This window comes from Musca autumnalis, unplaced genomic scaffold (assembly GCF_047663935.1).
Source record: "Musca autumnalis isolate F117 unplaced genomic scaffold, ASM4766393v1 scaffold_3, whole genome shotgun sequence".
Classification (NCBI taxonomy): Eukaryota; Metazoa; Arthropoda; class Insecta; order Diptera; family Muscidae; genus Musca; species Musca autumnalis.
The window spans coordinates 13,306,131-13,330,275 of NW_027411866.1; the positions used below are offsets into that span (position 1 = coordinate 13,306,131).

Here is a 24,145-nt window from a genome sequence, read left to right on the forward strand (position 1 = left end):
AGGCCTTCTAATCTGAAGAAGTCTACTATGGAGGAAGCCTTCATTAAAAATGTATTTTTCAGCTTTACTTACACAAATCGGTTTCACCAAAATCTTCATTGATTTGATCGGTATCATCATCACCGGTACCCATGCCGGAACCTTCCATCTCATCACCGTACAACTGGCGTTTCTTGTGTTTATTCAACGATTGCAATTTATTCGATTTCTTTGGTTTCGATTGGAGCTTAGCACCAGCCTGTTTGTTGTGGCCATTTTGTTCGCGTTGGGCTTTCTTGTGACCCTCAGGATGTGACTTTTTACCAGTGGCAGTAGCAGCGCCTCCTTCCTTACGTTCTGAACGTTTTTTGTGATGTTTGCGGGTTTTGTGTTCACCAGCAGCGTTAGAGGTTTGTTGTTTGCTGTTTTCAGCACCAAATAAACGTCCCAACTCACGGCGGACACGTTTGACACTTTGGACCAGCCAACTGCCTTCACTATTCGTTTCTGATTCATCTACCGGCTGGAGTTCGTCATCGATGAAGGCCTGTTCGTCAAGATCTCGTGAATTGCGTAATTTTGAATCGTCGATTTGATCAATGTCGAAGGTATCATCAAAGGAGAGGTCGTTTTGTAAATCCTGCAAAAGGGATAGAGAAGAAGAAGGGATGGAATGTTAGAATGTGAGAAGAAAAAAATGGTTTCTTTAAATAAGACAAGGCAAATGAAATAAAAATTTGAAAAAATATTGAATATTGTCGGAGAAGTTTTTTTGGCAGCAATTGTTATGTCGGTTTCAGAACCTGCAAGAATCTACAAAAAAGGCAAAAACTAAATTATTGCGTGTGCATTATTCAAAACAAAAACAACATGTGTTTCAAATTGAAAACAAAAAATAAATAAAAAAAAACTAAAAATTAGTAGATCCTTGCAGTTCAGGAACAGACCATTTGTAAGACGGTTTAGGTTGGCAACTCGGTATTGGTGTTCCAAAACAATGAAAAGCACCACTTTTATCAAAATTCCATTTCACTTTTGTATAAATAAAAAAAATTTCATTATGTTATTTCAGTCACGATATCGTCACATTGTACCCCCAGCGACATCTATTGACCAATGATGACACTGTTTCATATATTGGGTTATTGTCTCTGCTAAACATGGAGAGATTTAAATGCATTCTCATTCACATTGTTGAATTGGAGAAGTGTTGAGAATGTTAAGATGGAAAACTGTGGAGAGTTTTGTTGATTATGGAGGATGGCGAAAGACAGAATCAAAGAACAAAAAAAAAAAACAACTTAAATATAATTAAATATAAGTCAACGCATATGAAAATACATTCTCAACTGATAGCTGATTGATTTTACAGAATTTTTGTATAGGGAAGTCCTGAAATTCTTTACGTCTCTTGAACCCAGTCGGGAAAAGACTTATTTATTTACATCTTGAACTTTGTATAGAATAAAAAATGTCTTTTGACCTTCTCTAAAAATCGTACAATTTAATTTTTAAATTTTTTCTATACCAATGAACTCCCCTAACCCTAACCTCTACCCCGAAATATTCACTTTAAAAGGTTTCAAAAGAAAGTTACTTTTATGCCAAGTGCATGAAAACAAACTCCTCCCTGAACTTTACCCTACACTTTTACTCACATGAAAGAAAATCCGTATGGAAATAAATATTTATACAAAACAGTTTCATTGTTTGTTTACCGGCAGACAACTACCGGCATTTAGACGAAAGCCACAGTCAATGAAAGTTTTTTTCATAACCTCAGACACTAGAAATTGTTCTCACATATCCTACAACTAAAGGGAATGACAACCAGTAGTACTTGAGGAAGGAAGGGTATTAGAACAATCCAAGTGACAAACTTCAATTAGTGTTAACCATCACTTGGCGGAAGTGGTAGGTAGGTAGATACGGGAAATAATAAGTGAAAAGCTAAATAACTGTTACTCAAGGTGTGAGGTCACAACTTTGAAGTGCAATTGAAATATTTGTGACAAATACTTTGATTCTAGAGAAAAAAAAAAAAAAAAAAACAGAACAATCGAAATAGATTAGATTAGTTCCAATAAAAAAACAAAACTGAAGAATTTTGTCAAAGTTCTTTGGACCTGAAAACACATATTTACAAAATCACGGCAAGGTTTGTATACAAAACTAGACTTTTGTGTGGGGTCTACTATAGAAAAAAAGTCGTCCGAAGTATCATTTGTATAAAGTAAAAGGTTTTCGAAAGGGTCTTTTGTAGAAACTAAGGATGTTGAAGGTGTGACATACAATATATGATCTCTAAAGGGTTATTCTATATAATGGAAACGCCAAAAGAAACTTCGTACAGGTATTTTCTGCAATAGCAGACCTCCAACATGGTCTTCTATAAAATAGAAAGACACCAAACGGTTTTCTATAGACAAAAGACTTCCGATGGAGCCCTCTTTAGAACAGAAAACCTCCGAGGAAAGCTTCTATAAAATGGAAATCCTCCGAAGCGGTTTTTAATATAGCAGCATACCCAGAAGCAGCATACCCCAGAATTTCGATTAGAAGACCACGAAATGGTTTTCTATAAACCAAAGAATTCTGAAGGGGCCTTCTTCAGAATAGTCTTCCAAAGGCGTCTTCTAAATAACAGAACATCTCCGAAGGAGTCGTTTTAGAACAAGGGACTTCCGAAGTGGTCTCCTACAGAATGAGAGATTTTCGAAGAGGTCTTCACTGGAATAGAAGACTTTCAAAGGGGTATTCTTAATAACAAAAGTTTTTGAATGGGCGTTTTGTAGGTATATAACTTTCAAGGTGGTTTTCTAAATAACATAAGATTTCCGAGTAGAGGTGGGCGATTGTCGTGTTTCGTGGCACTAGAAAACACGACACAGCAAAGCTAAAGGGTTTAGTACTTAGTCGTCGCTAAAGTGGTGTTGTTCTTTACGTGCGTATTTGTTGTAGTGTCGTGCTTTCTAGTGTCACGAACTCGACAATCGCCCACCTCTACTTCCGAGGGGGTCTTCTAAAGAACAGAAGACCTCTAACATGATCTTCTACAAAATTGAAGGCCGCCAAATGTTTTTCAAGACAAAATTATTCTGAAGGAGTCTAAAACAGAATGGGGGATTTTCGGGGTCTTCAGCAGAACAACAGACTTCCAAAGGAGACTTTCGACGGGTTCTTCTATATAACAGTTGACCTCCGAACGGACCTACTACATAAAAAGATCTTAATAACTGATTACTACCTAAGATAGCGGACCTCTATATGGGTCTTCTATTGCAAAGAAATTTTCCACATAGATCTTCTATAGCAAAGAAGATATCCATAGGAATTTTTTAAGGAAAGAAGACCTCTGTGGAACAAAAATCCTCCAAAGTAACTTCTAAATTTCCATTCCGTAGAATAGAAAACCTTCATATGTATTTTTATAGACAAAAGGTTCCTTAGGAGGTCTTCTATAGAATAGAAGCCTCCAAGGAGTCTTCTATATGGTAGAAGACCTCTATAGAATAGAAGGGTCCCCAGCGGTCTTCTTTATGGTGGAAGACCTCCTAAGGGATCTTCTATATAGTAAAATATATCTGAAGAGGTATTTATATAGTCAACCTCTAAAGAGGTCTATATAGTAGAAGACCTCCGAATGCGTTTTCTATATAGTAGAAGACCTCTGAGAGGATCTTCTGTATAGAACTCTGACGAACTCTTCTATAAAGTAGAATACCTCTGAGGGGATCTTCTATATAGCAGAAGACCTCTAAAAGGGTATTTTAAAAAATAAAAGTCCATTAAAAAATAAAAACTAGAAGACCTCTGAGGGTTTATTTTATATAGTGGAAGACCTATAAAGGTGTCTTTGATAGAATAGAAAACCTCTAAAAGGTTCTACGATAGAATACAAGACTTCCGATTTCTGAAGGGGTGTTCTATATAGTACAACACCTCTAAAGGAGTCTCTTATATAGTAGAAGATCTCAGCAGTGGTCTTCTATATATTACAAGACCTTTGAAGGGGCCTTGTATATAGCAGAAGACCTTTAAAAGCGTATTCTAAAAAATAAAATACCTTTGAAGGTTTTTTTTTTTTGAAAGAGAAGATGACTTCTGAGTTTTCCTTTGTATATAGTGTAATACCTCTTAAGGTGTCTTCTATAAAATAGAAAACCTCCGAAGGGGTTTTCGATAGAATAGAAGACCTCTAAAGGGGTCTTCAATAGTCTTGTGTCGTTCATGAACGAACCGGTTCAAAGGAACGACTCCGTGAAAAGAACGAACGGATCCGTATCCAGCACATTCTTTTATATCGTTCACTTAGATCCCTGATGGCCAAGACATTGCTGCTTACAAAATTAGCAGCAGAACCATCACCATTAGTTTTACAAAGATTTAAGATTTAATTTATTGAGCCTTTCATTTACAAACGTTATAATTAGATGGAGTTGTTATGATATTATGTTATGCTAAGTTTACGTTTACGAAATCCACTCGATTTCAACTGTCAATTCCATAGCTCAAACGTCAAATGAAATCTCATCTGGATTTCATTTGACGTTTAACCTATGGATTTGATAGTTGAAATCAAGTGGATTTCGTAAATGTAAACCAAGCATACAACTTAAGATTATAATTAGTTTTACAAACAAACTCACGCCATCAACTCACAAAGTCCCGGGCCACACTGCAGTAATTTCACTGAAATTTTGATATGAAATTATGCGTCTCTAGATCGACGTCCATAGTAGAGTAAAATCATAAAATTGCTGTAGTGGGGAATTCAATTTAAGAACACCTAATTTCATGAAATTTTTTAATGAAATTCACGCTAGTGTGGACCGGGACAAATTTGCACACACAAAACAATGATTCAGTTAGGGGTAGTTTACACTATATGTAAATGTCATATGACACGAAATAAAAACATTCCATATCTACCCACGCAGGCAATGTGGAGATGTAATTTTATTACATTTTTGCTGGTGTGGACGCACAAAGTAAATGCCGTAAGGAAAATCCCCAATATTGCACATATTAGCGACTATATAATGATGGAAAATTTCATATCATATGACATTTACATATAGTGCAAACGACCCCTTAGCTACAATCGTTCAGTAAATCAATGGCTCATATGGTTCATCTCGTTCTTTTAGTTCCTCTGGTTCTGTTTGCTTCTTTCGTTCATATTCAAAACAATCAAAACCACCATTTTTTGCACACAGACAAACTCACACAAGCTGCGTCAGCACTAGCATCACAAATTTGCACACACACAAAGAGCCAACGAACGAAGTGAACGACCCGGATCTTTTTGGTGAACGGAATGAAAAAGATCGATCCGCTCAATGAACGAGATTGCCCAACACTAGTCTTCAATAGACCAGTCGAGCTCCGAATGTTTGTTACAGAATATGAGAACTCCTAAGGGGTGTTCTGCAGAATAAAACGTGGTCTTCTGAGAATATAAAATTTTCAAATTTTTTTACAGAATAGAAAACTATCCAAGGGACCTTTGCAGACCTCTGAAAGGGTCTTCTACAGAGTAGAACACCTCTGAAGAGTTTTCGATAGAATAGAAGACCTCTGAATGTTCTTATATGTTTTTATTATGTTTTTATAGATTAGAAAACTTCCAAAGTAGACATTTTATAGAATACAAGAGCGAACTCCAAAGTCGTCTTCTTCTCTTCTTTTAGCCATTTGATAAAAAAATTCAAAGATTCAATCAAAAATTTATCGATTTTCCGGCGATAAAAAAATTGTCATATTGGCAAAATTCGATAAAATTAAAGGGGTCTTCCATTTTATCACAAAGTAAAAATACAACTGATAAAATATTTCACATATTGACAAAAATATTTATCAAAATATTCCACATATTCCATTTTATCAGTTCAATATAAAAAAGTAAAAATACAACTGATAAAATATTTCACATATTGACAAAAATATTTATCAAAATATTCCACATATTCCATTTTATCAGTTCAATACAAAAAATCGGTGGTTTTATATACAGAAAAAAATTTTAGCCATTTGATAAAAAAATTCAAAGATTCAATCAAAAATTTATCGATTTTCCGGCGATAAAAAAATTGTCGTATTGACAAAATTCGATAAAATTATTTGATCACAAAGTAAAAATACAACTGATAAAATATTTCACATATTGACAAAAATATTTATCAAAATATTCCACATATTCCATTTGATCAGTTCAATATAAAAAATCGATAAATATTTTAGTCAATATGTGAAATATTTTATCAGTTGTATTTTTACTTTGTGATCAAATAATTTTTATTGAATTTCGTCAATATGATAATTTTTTTTATTGCCGGATTTATTTTTCTGTGTACTGAACAGAAAACCTCCGATGGGGTTTCTACATAATATAAGGCCGACAAATGTTCTTTTTATGGACAGAAGACTTCAAAAGAGGCCTTCTTTATAATAGGACACTTCATAGAATAGAAACCGGCGAAGGGGTCTTGCGTAGGATATGGAATGGAAGATCGTTGAAGGGATCTTCAAGAGAGTTGAAAACCTCCGATGAATTCGTCAATAGGATAGAAGAGCTCTGATGGGGTCTTCAATAGAATAGAAAGCTTCCGAAGGAGTCTTTTATAGTACTGACGACCTACGATTTTTTTATATTATAAAAAACCTTCAAACTAATTTTCTACAAAACATAAAACTTTGGTTTTCTATAGAAGTGTTTGTCTATAAAAGAGCTCTTTTGTAGTAGAAAAAACCTCCCAAGTGTCTTCTATAGAAAAGGAGACCTGAAGGTGCCTTCTATAGGATAAAATGCTTACGAAGATGTGTTCAACACAGTAGTATACCTCTGTAAGGGTATGCTATAATATGGACGACCTCCGTAGATATTCCATTTTAGAAAAGAAAACCTCCGAAGAAGTATTCATAGAGTGGAATTGTTCTATAAGCATCCCAGACGGGACGAGGGAGACTTCTCTCGTATCAATGTGTGCACACCAATTAATATTGGCTCAATGATACGGGAGTTACTACAGACATATTTATTGCCGAATCCGAACGACGTGTCTTAAGACACCACTTGTAGAGAATTTTTTCGTGGCTCGAATTGTCAGGAGGGATATTTTGCCACCGTTGAAAATGAGACGTTGCCTGACATGACAATCGAACCACGGACCTTTCGCATGCAGAAATTTTTCTTTTTACAGATTATATTCCGCAAAGGTTATTCTTGGAAGTCTACCGTATGCAAGAGACCAATTCATAGCTAAAGGTTCTTTTTAAAAGCCTACCATATATAAAATACTAATTTAAAATGTCTTCTAGGCATAGACGAACCCTCTGTCTAATACTTACAGAGGATTTTCTTAAAAGCCGTCTACATATAAAATACCTCTATTACGGGCCTTTTCAGTATAGAAGTCCACTTTATACGCTGTTCTACGTACAAAAGACCACTTTATGCGGAATTTAATGTGCAGAAGACCTCTTCATAGGGGGTTTTATGTATATAAAAGCAGTTCATACGGTCTTGGTTTTATAAAAGATTCTTTAAAGTTGCCCATTTAAATGCAGGTGAGGACCTTCCAACTATAGTTGCGACTTATGCCCCTTTCTCTCCAAATAAATATTTGAGTAGCAATTCCCAAGTGTTTTGTGTTCCCTCACCATTCATTACGTCAATTATTTTTCGTCTGGAATGTCTGCCCGCTAAGGCCCTTATCAGCTACTTTTTTATTTGGAGTGCATTAAAGTAGTGCAACCGGCCAACCACTTTGATAATTTTTCAGGCAGCTATTTACTTTCTATTCTGCAATAATGCTAGAAATGAATTAGAAAATCCCATCATAAACCCAAATTGATTTCCCCAGCACAGCAGACCCTACTCACTCACCGCTGAAGGGAAGTGGGGCTGGTGGGTGGCTGGTGGTCTGATTAATAATTTTTTTTTGTTTGTATCGATAAGCAGTGAAGTAGACATTAAAATGTTATGTGGACACTTTTAATCGTTGTTAATTTGACCTAGTTTTTCCATATTGTTTCACTGCACAACGCTACACCACCCACCCGGACCCTCAAACGCTTCTATCAAAAGTCAACTAATTTTCGTTAAGTAGAGTGACATTATTTGTTTGTAAAACAAATATTCAATGAATGATAAGTTTGTTGTAGACCGCGACAATGTTGCAGTGGGAAAAAGTGCATTCTGTTGTGTGTTATCGGTGACTGTGTGTGCGTGTCTGGATCACACATTACCACAAACAATTGTCCAAATGTTGTGATTGGAACCTATCTATCAATAAGAGAAATTGTGACAATTTGTTGTGTTGTGTTTTTTTAATGGGGAGAGATAAGAGGCGGTTATTGTTTTCCATGTCTTTGAGAGTCATTGCTTGGCTGTAGAAAGTGATTTAATGTCGTGTGAAAGAAGAGAGGAATATACATAAGCTTTCTTTGCAGATAAACTGCTGCTGCTTTGAACTCTATAGACAAAAGAAATACCATGTGTCTGCCCTGTGGATGCTGGGTCTCCGTTGAGAAAATAAGTTCCCATGCTCCAGATTTCCATAAACGTCATGGGGTTTGGTGATAAAAGCAACCAATGTTTTCAGCGTTTCTAAATTTTTATTTTGATTTGTCGAATGTTTAAAGGAACAAGTAAAAAAGTTTCAGTCGGCTTTGCCGACAGAGGTATACCCTCAGCCAATGTGAATTGAAACTTTTATCTACAGACAGATAGAATGTATTTAGCGTCTCTTCAGAATTGTGTGGCCCTTTTTCAACATTTAAACTTGCCGACAAAAATGTGGATTAGGAATTAACAAAAATGTTGAACTTTTGTGGGGGAGGTACTCTTAGGGAGGACCGATATGGGCCATTTTAGAAGTAAAACTAAATTTTGAAAAAATATTAAGAACGTTTGGACAAAATTGGTTGCACCATTCATTTTAGTGAAATTTTTTAAATATTGGGGCGAAGTACCGGAAGTTGGGGATCGGTTGGGGATCAATGATATGGGACCTACAGATTATCGCCGAGTCCGAACGGCGTGTCTAAGACACCACTTCTGTAGAGAAGTTTTACATGGCTGAAATACTCAGGAAATGTCGCCAACATTACTGAGGGGTATTTTGCCATCGTTGAAAAGTGTTTTGATTTTGCCTGGCCGGGGAATCGAACCCACGACCTTATGTGTGCAAGGCGGGTGTGCATACCATTGCACCATAATGGCACCCTCACAAAATATTACGAAGGCCAAATTTTGGACCGAATTGGCAGATCCGTTCGAGATTTATCTTGCGCTCCAACCACTACACACGGTGCCATAGGGGTTTTTGCAACTTTCAGGCTATTTTCTCAGGAAGTATGGACTTGCCCCTTATGAAACTTGTACCGTCGTATGGGGGACAGCGAACACAAGTTGCTACAACAAAAATCAAAGCGATTCGAGAGCAGGTCCTAAATTGACCTTTCCGAAATTTTGTGTGGGAGGTACCCGAAGGAGTGGACCGATTGAGTCCATATCTAAACTTCATCTAAGTCTGGTAGAACTTTCACGATGTACAAAGTGTGGGCCAAATCGGTTACTCCCTTCAAGAGTTATCGTGCGCACAAATTTTCCGAATATTTTCGAACTTTTGTGGGGGAGGTACCGGAAGGAGTGGACCGATGTAGCTCATCTTCGAACTTAAACTAAGTTTGGGCAAAATATTACGAAAGCCAAAATTTGAACCGAATCGGTTCATTCGTTCGAGAGTTATCGTGCGCTCCAGCCAGCAGGGCAGACAGACAGACGGACGGACATGGCTAGATCGACTCCAAATTGTCTAAAACACATTTCGTCCAAACATACTTGGGGTCAAAAACCATTATTTCGATGAGGCACATTTTCATCGTATCAAAGTGTATATACCCTCCTTAGCCTAAAGGCTGAGGGTATACAAATAACAGTTTTAACGTTTCGTAAAAATCAAGGCCATAGTTAATTTTGGAAAGCCAGAAGAGGCCAGAATGATTTTTAGCAGCCATCATAGAGGCCAGAAAACGTGATGATGTTTAGAGGCTAGAAAACCTGGATTTTTAAAGTTTTTTTAGCAGCCATCACAGAGCCCAAGAATGGTACATTTTTTATAGGTTTTTTGCAACCACCATAGAGGCCAGAAATCGTGGGTTTTTAAAGATTTTTAGCAGCCACCATAAAGCCCAGAAATCCTGGATTTTTAACGATTTTAAGCAGCCACCAGAGAGCACAGAAAACGTGAATTTTTTAAGCATTTTTAGCAGCCACCATAGAGGCCAGAAATCGTGTATTTTTTAAAGATTTTTAGCAGCCAGAAAACGTGGATTTTTTAAAAATGTTTGGCAGCTACAATAGAGTCCAGAAATCGTGGATTTTTTAAAGAATTTTAGCAGCCATCATAGAGCAAAGAAAATGTGGATTTTTTAAAGAATTTTAGCAGCCATCAAAGAGCCCAGAAAATGTGGATTTTTAAAGAATTTTAGCAGCCACCATAGATCCCAGAAAACGTGAATTTTTTAAAGAATTTTAGCAGCCATCATAGAGCCCAGAAAGAACGTGGATTTTTTAAACATTTTTAGCAGCCACCATAGAGCCCAGAAAACATGGATTTTTTAAAGAATTTTAGCAGCCACCATAGAGCCTAGAAAACGTGGATTTTTTAAAGAATTTTAGCAGCCACCATAGATCCCAGAAAACGTGATTTTTTTAAAGAATTTTAGCAGCCACCATAGATCCCAGAAAACGTGATTTTTTTAAAGAATTTTAGCAGCCATCATAGAGCCCAGAAAACGTGGATTTTTTAAAGAATTTTAGCAGCCACCATAGAGCCCAGAAAACGTGGATTTTTTAAAGAATTTTAGCAGCCACCATAGAGCCCAGAAAACGTGGATTTTTTAAAGAATTTTAGCAGCCACCATAGAGCACAGAAAACGTGGATTTTTTAAAGAATTTTAGCAGCCACCATAGAGCACAGAAAACGTGGATTTTTTAAAGAATTTTAGCAGCCACCATAGAGCCCAGAAAACGTGGATTTTTTAAAGATTTTTAGCAGCCAGCATTGAGGTAAAAAAACGTTGATTTTTTAAAGATTGAGGCTGGAAAACGTGAATTTTTTTAAAGATTTTTAGCAGCCAACATATGTTACCACCATCCGATCTAATATCAGACGTTAAAATTCCCCCCAAATTATTGGCGGCATTCCTCAGAAGAATTCCCAAATTCTCTATAATAAGCACCCCCCATCACGTAATAACCAAAAATTGATAGTCGCAATGACAGATTTCCTTGGCTTGTTCAACACTTTCAACCCAAAAGGTTCCGTATTTTTTGTTGTTGTTGTTTTTGCTGTCAGCCAAACCGAGAAAAAGATGAAGACAATGATGATGATGTTGCCTCGTTGAGTAAATACGACCCTCAGTGTTATTGATCTATTTGTTTCAGTAACAAGAAGGGGAGGGGGTAGCGTAGGCTATAACAATGATGATGCCTTTTTTATAATTCACCGCCTGTTCAACTATCTCTGTGTCTGTCTGTTTGTTTATTTGTTTGTTTGTCTGCTATTATTGTCTTGTGTGTGTTTGTTTAAGTGTTTACAAATTTGTGGCATTGTGGCACACTTTATGTGCTACATATCTGCAGCAAGAGGGGTGAGGAAGCCCTCAATGCATTGTTGTGCCGGCTTTAAAGGAAACAACAGAAACAAAAACAAATATTCCAACCCTTTGCATAATTCCTAAAGTGGTTGGTACATGCATATGTATGTATATTTGTAAGCAGGCTTTAAAGTGGGTCTATAATGTGTAAAGCCTGCCAAGATATTAAAGGGAATCCCTCACATATGGCGTATGTTAGACACCCTATAAGAAAGGTGAACATAAAATAAGTTCAGAGATCCTTAAATGACGACAAGAGACTTTCTTTAGGGTCTTCTGAGGGGTCTCCTATGTATAGATGATTCCAAAGGGTCTTTTATGTGTATTAGGCCTTTAAAGGGTCCTATATTTCTGCCAAACTTCGTAAAGAACTTCTATGTTCAGAACAACTCTGAAGGTTCTTCTAATTATGTATATGAAACTTATAAAGAATCTTCTGTTCGAAGAAGACCTCTAAGGGACCCTCTATTAGGTCATCTATAGAATAGAAGACAACCGATGGTGTCCGGAAGGGAATTTTTATAGAAAGGAAAGATTTCCGAAGGGAGTTTCTATAGAAAAAAAGACATCTGAAGTGGGTTTCCATAGAAAGGAAAACCACCGAAGGGGGGTTTCTGTAGAATAGAACACATTTGAAGGTGGTTTCTATAGAAAAGAACATCTCCGAAGGGGGTTTCTTTAGAATATAACACCTCCGAGGGGGTTTTCTTTAGAATAAAACACCTCCGAAGGGGTTTCTATGGAATAGAATACCTCCGAACGGGGGTTTCTATAGAATAGAACACCATCGAAGGGGGTTTCTATAAAATAGAACAACTCCGAAGGGGGTTTCTTTAGAATGGAATACCTTCGAAGGGGGTTTCTAAAGAATAGAACACCTCCGAAGGGGGTTTCTAAAGAATAGAACACCTCCGAAGGGGGTTTCTAAAGAATAGAACACCTCCGAAGGGGGTTTCTATAGAATAGAACACCTCCGAAGGGGGTTTCTATAGAATAGAACACCTCCGAAGGGGGTTTCTATAGAACAGACGACTTCCGTAGGAGGTTTCTATAGAATAGACGACCTCCGTAGGAGGTTTCTATAGAATAGAAGACCTCCGTAGGAGGTTTCTATAGAATAGACGACCTCCGTAGGAAGTTTCTATAGAATAGACGACCTCCGTAGGAGGTTTCTATAGAATAGACGACCTCCGTAGGAGTTTTCTATAGAATAGACGACCTCCGTAGGAGGTTTCTATAGAATAGAAGACCTCCGTAGGAGGTTTCTACAGAATAGAAGACCTCCGTAAGAGGTTTCTATAGAATAGAAGACCTCCGTAGGAGGTTTCTATAGAATAGAAGACCTCCGTAGGAGGTTTCTATAGAATAGAAGACCTCCGTAGCAGTTTTCTATAGAATAGAAGACCTCCGTAGCAGGTTTCTATAGAATAGAAGACCTCCGTAGGAGGTTTCTATAGAATAGAAGACCTCCGTAGGAGGTTTCTATAGAATAGAAGACCTCCGTAGGAGGTTTCTATAGAATAGAAGACCTCCGTAGGAGGTTTCTATAGAATAGAAGACCTCCGTAGGAGGTTTCTATAGAATAGAAGACCTCCGTAGGAGGTTTCTATAGAATAGAAGACCTCCGTAGGAGGTTTCTATAGAATAGAAGACCTCCGTAGGAGGTTTCTATAGAATAGAAGACCTCCGTAGGAGGTTTCTATAGAATAGAAGACCTCCGTAGGAGGTTTCTATAGAATAGAAGACCTCCGTAGGAGGTTTCTATAGAATAGAAGACCTCCGTAGGAGGTTTCTATAGAATAGAAGACCTCCGTAGGAGGTTTCTATAGAATAGAAGACCTCCGTAGGAGGTTTCTATAGAATAGAAGACCTCCGTAGGAGGTTTCTATAGAATAGAAGACCTCCGTAGGAGGTTTCTATAGAATAGAAGACCTCCGTAGGAGGTTTCTATAGAATAGAAGACCTCCGTAGGAGGTTTCTATAGAATAGAAGACCTCCGTAGGAGGTTTCTATAGAATAGAAGACCTCCGTAGGAGGTTTCTATAGAATAGAAGACCTCCGTAGGAGGTTTCTATAGAATAGAAGACCTCCGTAGGAGGTTTCTATAGAATAGAAGACCTCCGTAGGAGGTTTCTATAGAATAGAAGACCTCCGTAGGAGGTTTCTATAGAATAGAAGACCTCCGTAGGAGGTTTCTATAGAATAGAAGACCTCCGTAGGAGGTTTCTATAGAATAGAAGACCTCCGTAGGAGGTTTCTATAGAATAGAAGACCTCCGTAGGAGGTTTCTATAGAATAGAAGACCTCCGTAGGAGGTTTCTATAGAATAGAAGACCTCCGTAGGAGGTTTCTATAGAATAGAAGACCTCCGTAGGAGGTTTCTATAGAATAGAAGACCTCCGTAGGAGGTTTCTATAGAATAGAAGACCTCCGTAGGAGGTTTCTATAGAATAGAAGACCTCCGTAGGAGGTTTCTATAGAATAGAAGACCTCCGTAGGAGGTTTCTATAGAATAGAAGACCTCCGTAGGTGGTTTCTATAGAATAGAAGACCTCCGTAGGAGGTTTCTATAGAATAGAAGACCTCCGTAGGAGGTTTCTATAGAATAGAAGACCTCCGTAGGAGGTTTCTATAGAATAGAAGACCTCCGTAGGAAGTTTCTATAGAATAGAAGACCTCCGTAGTAGGTTTCTATAGAATAGAAGACCTCCGTAGGAGGTTTCTATAGAATAGAAGACCTCCGTAGGAGGTTTCCATAGAATAGAAGACCTCCGTAGGAGGTTTCCATAGAATAGAAGACCTCCGTAGGAGGTGTCTATAGAATAGAAGGCTTCCGTAGGAGGTTTCTATGGTTTCTATAGAAGAGAACACCTCCGAAGGGGGTTTCTATAAACAGGACCACCTCTGAAGGGGTTTCTATAGAACAGAACATCTCCGAATGGGGGTTCCTATAGAATAGAACACCATCGAAGGGGGCTTCTTTAGAAAAGAACACCTCCAAAGGGGGGTTTCTAAAGAATAGAAGACCTTCGATTTTTTTTTTTTTTGAATAGAAGACCTCGGGAAGGAGTTTCTGTAGAATATAAAACCTCCAAAGGTGGTTTCTATAGAATGCCAGACCTCTGAAATAGATTTCTATACAATAGCAGACTTCGAAGGGGGTTTCTATAGGTTAAAGTACCTCCGAAAGAATTTCTATAGAACAGCAGGCCTTCGATGGGGTTTTCTATAGAATAGAAGACCTCTGAAGGGGGTTTCTATAGAACAAAAGCTTCTCAAGGGGGTTTCTAGAGAATGGAAGGCCTTCGAAAGGGGTTTTTACGGAATACAAGACTTCCAAAGTGGGTTTTTACAGAATAGAAGAGTTCAGAAGGGTGTTTCTATAAACGTAAACTACTTCTGCAAATGGTTGGCAGAAAAGTTGGAACCACCTCCACAAGAAATACTTTTCCTCATACCACTTTAGTCTCATGGTATAGGGTACATAATAGCCACCCTTTACTAAACCCAACTCTGCTACTTTACATGTTCTTCTCCCTCCTCTTCATCATTTCACAGGATAAATGTAAGTCATCATGTCTTTGATGGCAGATTGTTGTTTATAACATTCATCCGCGCGCCATCAATGTTAAACGCATAACACACAGGAGGCTGTGTACGCTATGGATATTTATGGGTTATAGAGTTATGCCAAGGCATTGTAGGTGTCCCGGAGTTAACTGGCGCTGTTGTATATAATGTTGTATATAATTTTTGTTATTTTGTTTGATAGGGCTTTAGTTACAGTTTAAGACAATCACAGTTTTGGTGTCTCTGTGTGACTTACAACACGAAAAAACTGCATGTTTGCATGCGGAGCACGTTTTTGCAATTTCTCATAAAATAAACGACCATTATATTGCGCTTACAATTCGTAAGAAATGTAACAAGAATAGAAGAAGAAGAAGAAGTAGGAACATGCTAGCAACAAAGCGGCAAACCTAGTTGATGAGACGACGAAAACGACAATGAGGACGATGATGCCACCATCATCATCACCACAAAGTTGCCGGTTAACATGTGTTAAGGAGTAACTGCTCCATTTGAGGCATTAGAAGAATTGTAAAGTTCTTTCCTTCGGTTGTTGTGGGGGTCATAAAATTAAAACGTGAGTGAGGGGGTTTGGTTAAAGGTGTGATAAAGGGCAGAACAGTGGTGTGAAGGGCAAAGGGATTTCACCTTTGGAAAACATGAAATGGTGTGCCGAAAAAGGGGAAATGTTTTAAAAAGGGACTGGTCGTAAACATAGTCAGAACAACTGTTGGGGACTTGATAAGGAATATGAGGCCGGGGGAGTTTCTTTTTTTTAAGAAAGTGTTGCAGGAGTTTTGTAACTCTTGTTCAACAGAAAATGTTAACTTCATCGAGTAAAATTGTCAGAAGGATAGAAAAATCGGTATATGGGACAAGATGCCAAAAAGGATTGGTCTTAAACTTAGTCAGAACACCAGCCGGGGCTTGATAAGGTAGTTGATGTCGGGGCAGTTTCTGTTTTTTTTTTAAGAAAGTGTTGCAGGAGTTTTGTAACTCTTCTCCAAAAGAAAATGTTAACTTCTTCGGGTAAAATTGTCAGAAGTATAGAAAAATCGGTATAGGGGATAAGTTGGCAAAAAGTTTGGTCCTGAACATAGTCAGGACACCAGCCGGGGCTTGATCAGGAAGTTGATGTCGGGGGAGTTTGTTGTTTAAAAGATATTGGAGTATTGTAACTCTTCTCCAAAAGAAATTTTTAACTTCTTGGGGTAAACTTTTCAGAAGGCTAAGAAAATCGGATCTAAGCATCAGTACCTCCTCTCGAGCTATTCCAACTAGACAAGGCTTTAAACCTGCAATAAATCAATTACATAATTCCCTTTGTACCACAGTAACTTGGTATCACTTTCCCGCTACTATTAGATTTTTTTGCCACTTGATTTAAAGAGGTTTTTGGTTGCTGCTGACTTGGTTGTCTCCTTCATTTTATTGTCTTTCTTGACAGCAACACGTACCACAAGCTCTGGGTGTCTATATTTTCGGGCTAACAACATTTTAACTCTGTGATTTTTTTCTTCGCCTTTTTCATTGCTACTGGTGTCATACTACTGGTATCATCATCAACCTAACCTCATACATTTCCAACATTGTCTGAGCCTTTTTGCCAACAATTTGTCTAAAATATTGCAAGCAGGAAAACTTCTTGCAAACACCACTAAATAGAGCTTATTTTATAAATTTTGCCAATAGAAGATGTGATGGCAGGCAAAGAAAAAAGAGAACAGGAACAAGAACATGAAGCCTGGACTACTTATTTCCTTTCGGGGCAAGATCCTATGTAGGCAGCTTGATTCCCAGGCGTTTTTTTGGTCATAAAAAGAAGTGCATAATTTCCTATTACTTAAGTTTTAATTCTTAACATCTTGACAATTTTCTGCTTTGCTTCTGAGGCAGTTATAATGTCACGTTGTTAATACCTGAACTTTGTCACGTCATTAGTTGTTGTCATCGCCATTGTCTCTCTGTACACCTTTTAAGCGACAATAATAAAAATAATAATAACAATGTAAGTGTCATCATTATTGTCATGGTTTTTGCGGTGGTGTTCTCTTGAAGGTGTTCATCGCACGTCATAACCAACACCACCACAAGTTTCATTTATCTCTATTAGTGGCTCGGTATAGGCAGCATCACCCATTTCCTTCAGTGTCATTGTCGTCTGCTGTTTATGGTGATTATTGGTGTGTCGTTGTAATTGTCTGTGTGTTTCCAATTTATATTCCAGCATCACACCCACCCCAAAGCAAAAATGTTGGGGAAGGTGTGCAACTTTTATGAAGGTGTTCGCTTGTAAATATGTCTACAAATTTTGCTGTTAGCAACCCCCAATCTTGTTGGCAATTCTTAGTTATAGACTGTAATTGTTCATTATGTTGTTGTTGTTATTTTTATTGTTGTATGCCGGCCTGTTAAGTGGTCTATATTATTTGTTTAATTACATTGTCGTTTTATGTGCATTTAGTTATGGTAAATTAACTTAAATTACACAATTATTGATATTTATTGGTATAGGTATTTTAAGGGAGGGTAGGGGGGATTAAAATGTGGGGTGAAAAGGGGGGAAACAATTAACTAATTGTAAAAAATTGCATATTTTTAAACGATCTTCCAATAGCTTTTTAAGAAACAGCATTCATTTTATATTCTTTTAATGCAAATAAGTCTCATATGTCGTATACGTTTTGACGCCAATCATACGCCTTGATGTTCGTTTAAGAAACATCAAAAGTAATATTGATAACCGTGAATTATTTGTGAAAATGCTGCTGGAAGCGTTAAGGCTTTAAATGTGGAAATCCTGAGAACCCGGGCTAAGCAAAAAGTTTGCCAAAAGAATCATAAATACGAATGCCAAGTTCTTTAAGGGAACGTAGACACAAGAGTCAGGGCTAAATTTCTTAAGTTGCCAGAAATCTTAGATTTACAAATTTTGATTTCTTCATGAAATTTGGAAAACTTTCTTAAGAAAAAAATTCGTATTTTTTTAAATTTTTCTGATAGATTTTTACGAAACATTTGTACTTTTATTTTTTACTGAAAGGTGATCCCATATTTCGTTTAGGTTTTGACGCCACTCATACGCAATGATGGTAGCCAGAAATTTTAGAGTTGTGAATATTTTTGGGAAATTAGAAAACTTTTCTTTGGAAAAGATTGCATATTTTTAATCGATTTCTTATAGATTTTTACGAAACATTTGTAATTTTATGTTTGTTTACTGAAGATAGGTTTTCTGTGTCGTATACGTTTTGATACCAATCATACGCAACGATGATCTTATAAAAAACAGTATAAGAAATACTGATAACAGTGACTGAAAACCCGAGCTGCTCAAAACTTTGCCAAAAGAATTATAAATGAGAATGAGCAGTTCTTTAAGGAAATGCATGGACAAGACACAGTGTTAAATTTCTTAAGGAAAATGTTTCCAGAAATCTTAGAGTTACTACTCTGGATTTCTTCGCGAAATTTGAAAACCTTTCTTTAGAACAACAGCATATTTATTTTTATTTTAAAAATATTTATTACAATAAAAAATTATAATAAAATTTTTTTATTTTTAATTTTTTTACTGAAAGGAGGTCCCATATTTCGTATACGTTTTGACGGCATTGTGTATGAGATGGTTACCAGAAATCATGGACTTGCAAATTTCTTAGGGGATTTTGAAATATTTTCTTTGGAAAAAATTGCATATTTTACGCGTTTTCCTATAATTTTTTACGAAACATTTTAATTTTCTTTCTTAAGGAAAAGAGTTTCCTATGTCGTATACGTTTTGACGCCAATCATACGCAATGGTGTTCTAATGGGAAACATTAGAGGTGAATTTGAATAACCGTGATTTCTTGAAGAAAAGTTCTCAGAAGTGTCAAGGCTTAATATGGAGGTATCATTAGAGCCAGGGTCTCACAAGAAGATTGCCAAAAGTTAGCATGTTAGCTACGGGTGGTCGGTTTTTTCAGTCAATGTTGCGACAAGATCCAATAACAGTGTTGCAGAAATCTTAGAGTTACAACTGTTAGAGTTCGTTGGAAAATTTGAAAACTTTTCTTAAGGGAAAAATTTGCAAGTTTACTATCATTTTCCAAATGAAGAACCAATGCTTTTAAATAGTCCTTTCTTTCATCTGAAAGAGCACATCTTATACAACTTTTGGAATTTTGCAGTTTTGTGGTGAATGGTTTCCAAACCCTTTTTTTGTAAACGCGTTTTACGGTAACAAAGATAGCTCGCAAACGAACGGGCCAATCTTCGTATATCTCTCCTTGCCCTATGTAAATGGGCCTAAAAAAATTTTGGAGCTGTGAAAATTCTCCACAAGATTGACCTTCAAAGTATTTTCGTAGGTTTTACCATTTTTGAGATATAGAATGTCAAATTGAGACAATGCACTGACAGTATAGCCTCCTTATAAAACAATATCATGCTCAGTGCGCTTAAACTAACTTTTTATGAAAACCGCTTACACATGGGAAGATTTCGCGGATTCTGAAACAGCAATGTTCATAGATAAGAAAAATAAAGAAAACAGAAAAAATCGCCCGAGGGATTTTTAAATAAATCGCGATATAAATTCACAATTTTAGGGTTTTTTTAGGTTTTCACGATTTTGCTTGAAAACCGCAAGTCGTATCGAAATGAGTCTATAGAAAATGTTGTAGCTATGAAAATTCTCTACAAGTCTTCAAGATTTTGCTTGGAAACCGCAAGTCATATCAAAATTGGACTAAAGAAAATGTTGAATCTGTGCAAACTGGATGACTTATTTTTTCCCAGGTTGTACCATTTTTAAGATATAAAAGTTTTATTTGGGAAATTGGAGTAATGACATCGTTTTATAAGGAGGCGATACAGTCAGTATATTGTCTCAATTTGAACTTCTATAACTCAAAGACGGTGAAACCTACGAAAGTATTATAAAGGTCAATCTTGTGGAGAATTTTCACAGCTACCACATTTTCTTTAGGCTCATTTACATAGGACTCCCGGTTTCCAACTTAAACCGTGATTTATTTGAAAATCCCTCCGGCGATTTTTTTGTTTCTTGATATTTCTCATCTATGAGCATTGTAGTTTCAGAATCTGCAAAAACTTCCCAGGTGTAAGCACCTTCCATTTAAAATTAGTTATGGGGCACCGTGACGCACTGATGTTCTTATAAGGAAACTAAATCTTCTTTTTGAAAATGTTGCTAGAAGTTACAGGGATTAAGATGTAGAATTCCTTAGAGGTTTGCCATAAAAACATAGCTACGAATGGGAAGTTCCTTGTGGGAATATAGCCATAGGAGCTGGCGAAGAAAATTATAAGACAAATGTTGGCATTGTAAATTACTTCGGCGAATTTTGAAAATTTTCTTTTAAACTTAGTGCTAGAAAAATGACGTATCTCAAAAAATAATATAGTCGGGGATAAAAGGGGAATGTTGGTAGAAATATGGCGGAGAATTTTGAAAACTTTCCCTTAGACTTAGTGGTACAAAGATAATTTCCCTAGAAACAACATAGCTAAGGATACAAAGGAAATTTTGGCATACATATTGCGGGACAATAAACTTCAGCAATAAAAAGACCAATGCCTTCAAGAAAATATTGCCAAAGCTACAAATTTGGACTTCAGGAAAATATTGCAAAGACTACAATTTTGGACTTCTTCAGGCAATGATGGACACAGAGTTTTTCGTATGAAATTGTTTGGAATGAATTTGAGAAAATTTTGCCAAAAATTACCAATAAACTTAAATTTAATCTTCCAATGGTGTTGTCACACAAATGTAAGAAAAATAATAGTATAAAAAAAATAAAAAATTATTATTATAAAAATATTTCAGGATTAGTTGATTGTAATTTGCCCTTTCAATGGAAATACAATATTTGGCTTTAGACCAGTGGACGTATAACAATTGACACCAATCATACGCATCAATATGCAAGTTTGAGTAGTTTTATATCTACTATTGATTAGATGTTTTAAAAAATTATCATTTGAATAGAAGTTTTTCAGAGCTAACAGCGTGGTATAGTGGAGAAAACAAATTAAAGATATCCTAAGGAATATATATGAATTATAAACAATTTTCAATGGCTTTGGAAAAATATTTGCATAATTTTAGGGAGATTAATCTTGGGGAATAAACCTTCAGAGTTGATAAAGGGCAGGGAAGCAATGAAGGGACCATTACGGAAAATGTGTACTTGTAAGAGTTGTCATTGGCTTTGGAAAATGTATTTGTGGGCAAATAAAATTTATCTTTGGAATTCAAATCTTCAGACTTTATAATGAGCTTACTTACTTACTTACTTAGCTGGCCCATTACAGAACATTTGTTCTATAGGCCGAACTAAGAAGAGATCTCCATTCCTCTCTATTTGTTGCTTTGCTCTCTGGAATACCGCGCCTTTTCATCTCAACATCCACTTGTTTGCGCCATCTATTATAATGAGCTTGGTGACTAAAAATATTTGAAATGCAAGCCAAGGGAAAATTACAGCCCTATCAAATCCGTCAAAGGCTTCCCAACGATATTCGCAATGAAGTCAAGTCTCCAAGAAATATTCTTCTACTGCGAAAAAAAAATCCTTCAGAAAAGCAAGATATGAGTTAAGACACGTTCTTCTTTTATATAAAGAAAACGAAAGGAGATTTTTTGGTGTCGAACACAAAGTCAGACACAGTTTACTTTGCGAAAAATAAAACTAGAATTTTATTTTTCTTATCCAGCAACTCTTCACATTTACAAAAACGTTTTCATATTTAAAATCCCAGCCATATTGAGTACGCTATGCTATATTTTTAATTTGGTAACCCACTGCGTATGATTATTAATAATTATTGGGTTGTTTCAAGAGAATCGTTGTTACTTCCGAACTATGCACCAGATTTTGAAAGTGAAATATGCTTTGGAAAGAGAAGAAATTAGTAATTAATATAAGAATTAAGAGTTGCTGTAATTAATTTGGAACAGCAGTCAAAAACCCTATGAATGCCACACCAATATTTTGTAGACTGAATTTTCCCACCATATTTAATTTTTTTCAAGTAGAACATTTGTGACAATTAAAAATAGGTTTTTGTATTTCATTTATCAGTCATCTACTCACTTTAACAAAAATGTTTTTGTATTGAAAATCACCACCATAGTGGGTTAATTATGCTAATTTTTAATTTGGTGGTATGATTGTTATTAATTATTTGGTTGTTTCGCAAGAATCGCTGTAACTTCTGAAATAATAATTCAATTTTGAAAAGAAAATATGGTTTTGGAAAGCTTAGATGTTAGGCTATTATAAAAGACTAAAACGTTTTGCCATTTATTTGGGACAAAAGGAAAACACGTACCAATATGAGATCAAATTTTTTAATTAAATTTATGTTTCTACAAGGGCCAAGTAGAGAATTGGTGACAATTAAAAATATTTTTTTTTTATATTTATTCGACATCTGCTTACATTAACAAAAACGATTTCATATTAAAAATCCCACCCATATTGAGTAGTTAATGAGATATTTTTAATTTGGTAACACACTGCGTATGATTGTTATTAATTATTTGGTTGTTTCACAAGAATCGTTGTAACTTCCGAACTATGCACCCGATTTTGAAGTTGAAATATGCTTTAGAAAGCTTAGAAGTTAGGCTATTATCTAAGAATTCAGATATTATGCCATTAATTTTAAGCAGAAGGAAAAAACGTAAAAATGTCGGAACAACATTTTTTACTCAAATTTATATTTCGTTAGGGGATAAGTTGAGCATTTGTGACAATAAAAAATATTATTTTATATTTCATTTATACGGCATTTGCTAACATTAATAATAAAGTTTTAATATTGAAAATCCCAACCATAGTTATAATATTTTTAAATTTGGTGGTCCACTGCGTATGATTATTATCCATTATAGAGTCGCTTCAAAAGAATCGTTGTAACTTCCGAACGTCGCACCCAATTTCGAAAGTAAAATATATTTTGGAATGTGAAAAATTTTGTCTGTAATCTAAGAATTAAGAGTTTTTATAATCGAGCATCAGCTAAAAACCCTAAAAATATCAGACCGATATTTCTTATACTGAAATTTCCCACCATATTTAACTTTTTTCTTTAAGGATCAAGAAGAAATTTACTATTCTATTTTCTATTTGTCAGACATCCCCTCACGTGATCAAGTATGTTTTCATATTGAAAATCACCATCGTAGTGAGTAAATTATGCTAATTTTTAATTTGGTGATCCATTGCGTATGATTGTTATTAATTATTTGGTTGTTTCGCAAGAATCGCTGTAACTTCTGAAATAATAACTTGTAACTTCTGAAATGAAATAAGCGTTGAAATTAGGCTACTATCTACGAATTACAAGGTTTTGCACTTGATTTTGTGCAACAACCAAAAGCCTTAAAAATATCGGACCAATGTTTTTTATACTGAACTTTCTTTATGGACCATCTAGAGTATTTCACAAATAAAACTGTTAGTCTATTTTTAATTTCTGCGGCATCTACTAACTTTAACAAAAATATTTTCATATTGAAAATCCCAGCTATTGTAAGTAAGTTATGAGATTTTTCAGTTTCTTAGCCCACTGCGTATGATTGTTATTAATTATTGGGTTGTTTCACAAGAATCGTTGTAACTTCTGAAATAGTCATACGATTTTGAAAGGAATATATGTTTTGGAAAGCGTAGAAATTATGCTATTGTCTAAGAATAACACATTATTGTAACTGATCTGAAAGAGTAGTAAAAAGTCCTTAAGAATATCAGATCAATATTTGTATACTCAAATTTCCCGCCACATTTTAATTGTTTCTCCATTTATTTGATTTAACCTGCCGTTTTAAATTTATTTATTTAACTATTTATTGGTTATATTTATTTATTTATTTATATATTAAATTTTATAAATATAGTAATATTTGGTAGTT

At 35.8% G+C, this 24,145-nt stretch overlaps 1 protein-coding gene across 31 annotated transcripts in view; it reads right to left on the reverse strand.

Annotated features, from left to right (window-relative positions):
• The window catches only part of trol (terribly reduced optic lobes), a 387,741-nt gene that overhangs the window by 259,308 nt on the left and 104,288 nt on the right, over nucleotides 1–24,145 (reverse strand). For all 31 annotated transcript variants that reach the window (XM_073973632.1, XM_073973639.1, XM_073973635.1 and 28 more), the window contains exon 3: nucleotides 73–619. In XM_073973632.1, the coding sequence (XP_073829733.1) occupies nucleotides 73–619 (547 nt within the window). The remainder of the gene's footprint in view (nucleotides 1–72; nucleotides 620–24,145) is intronic.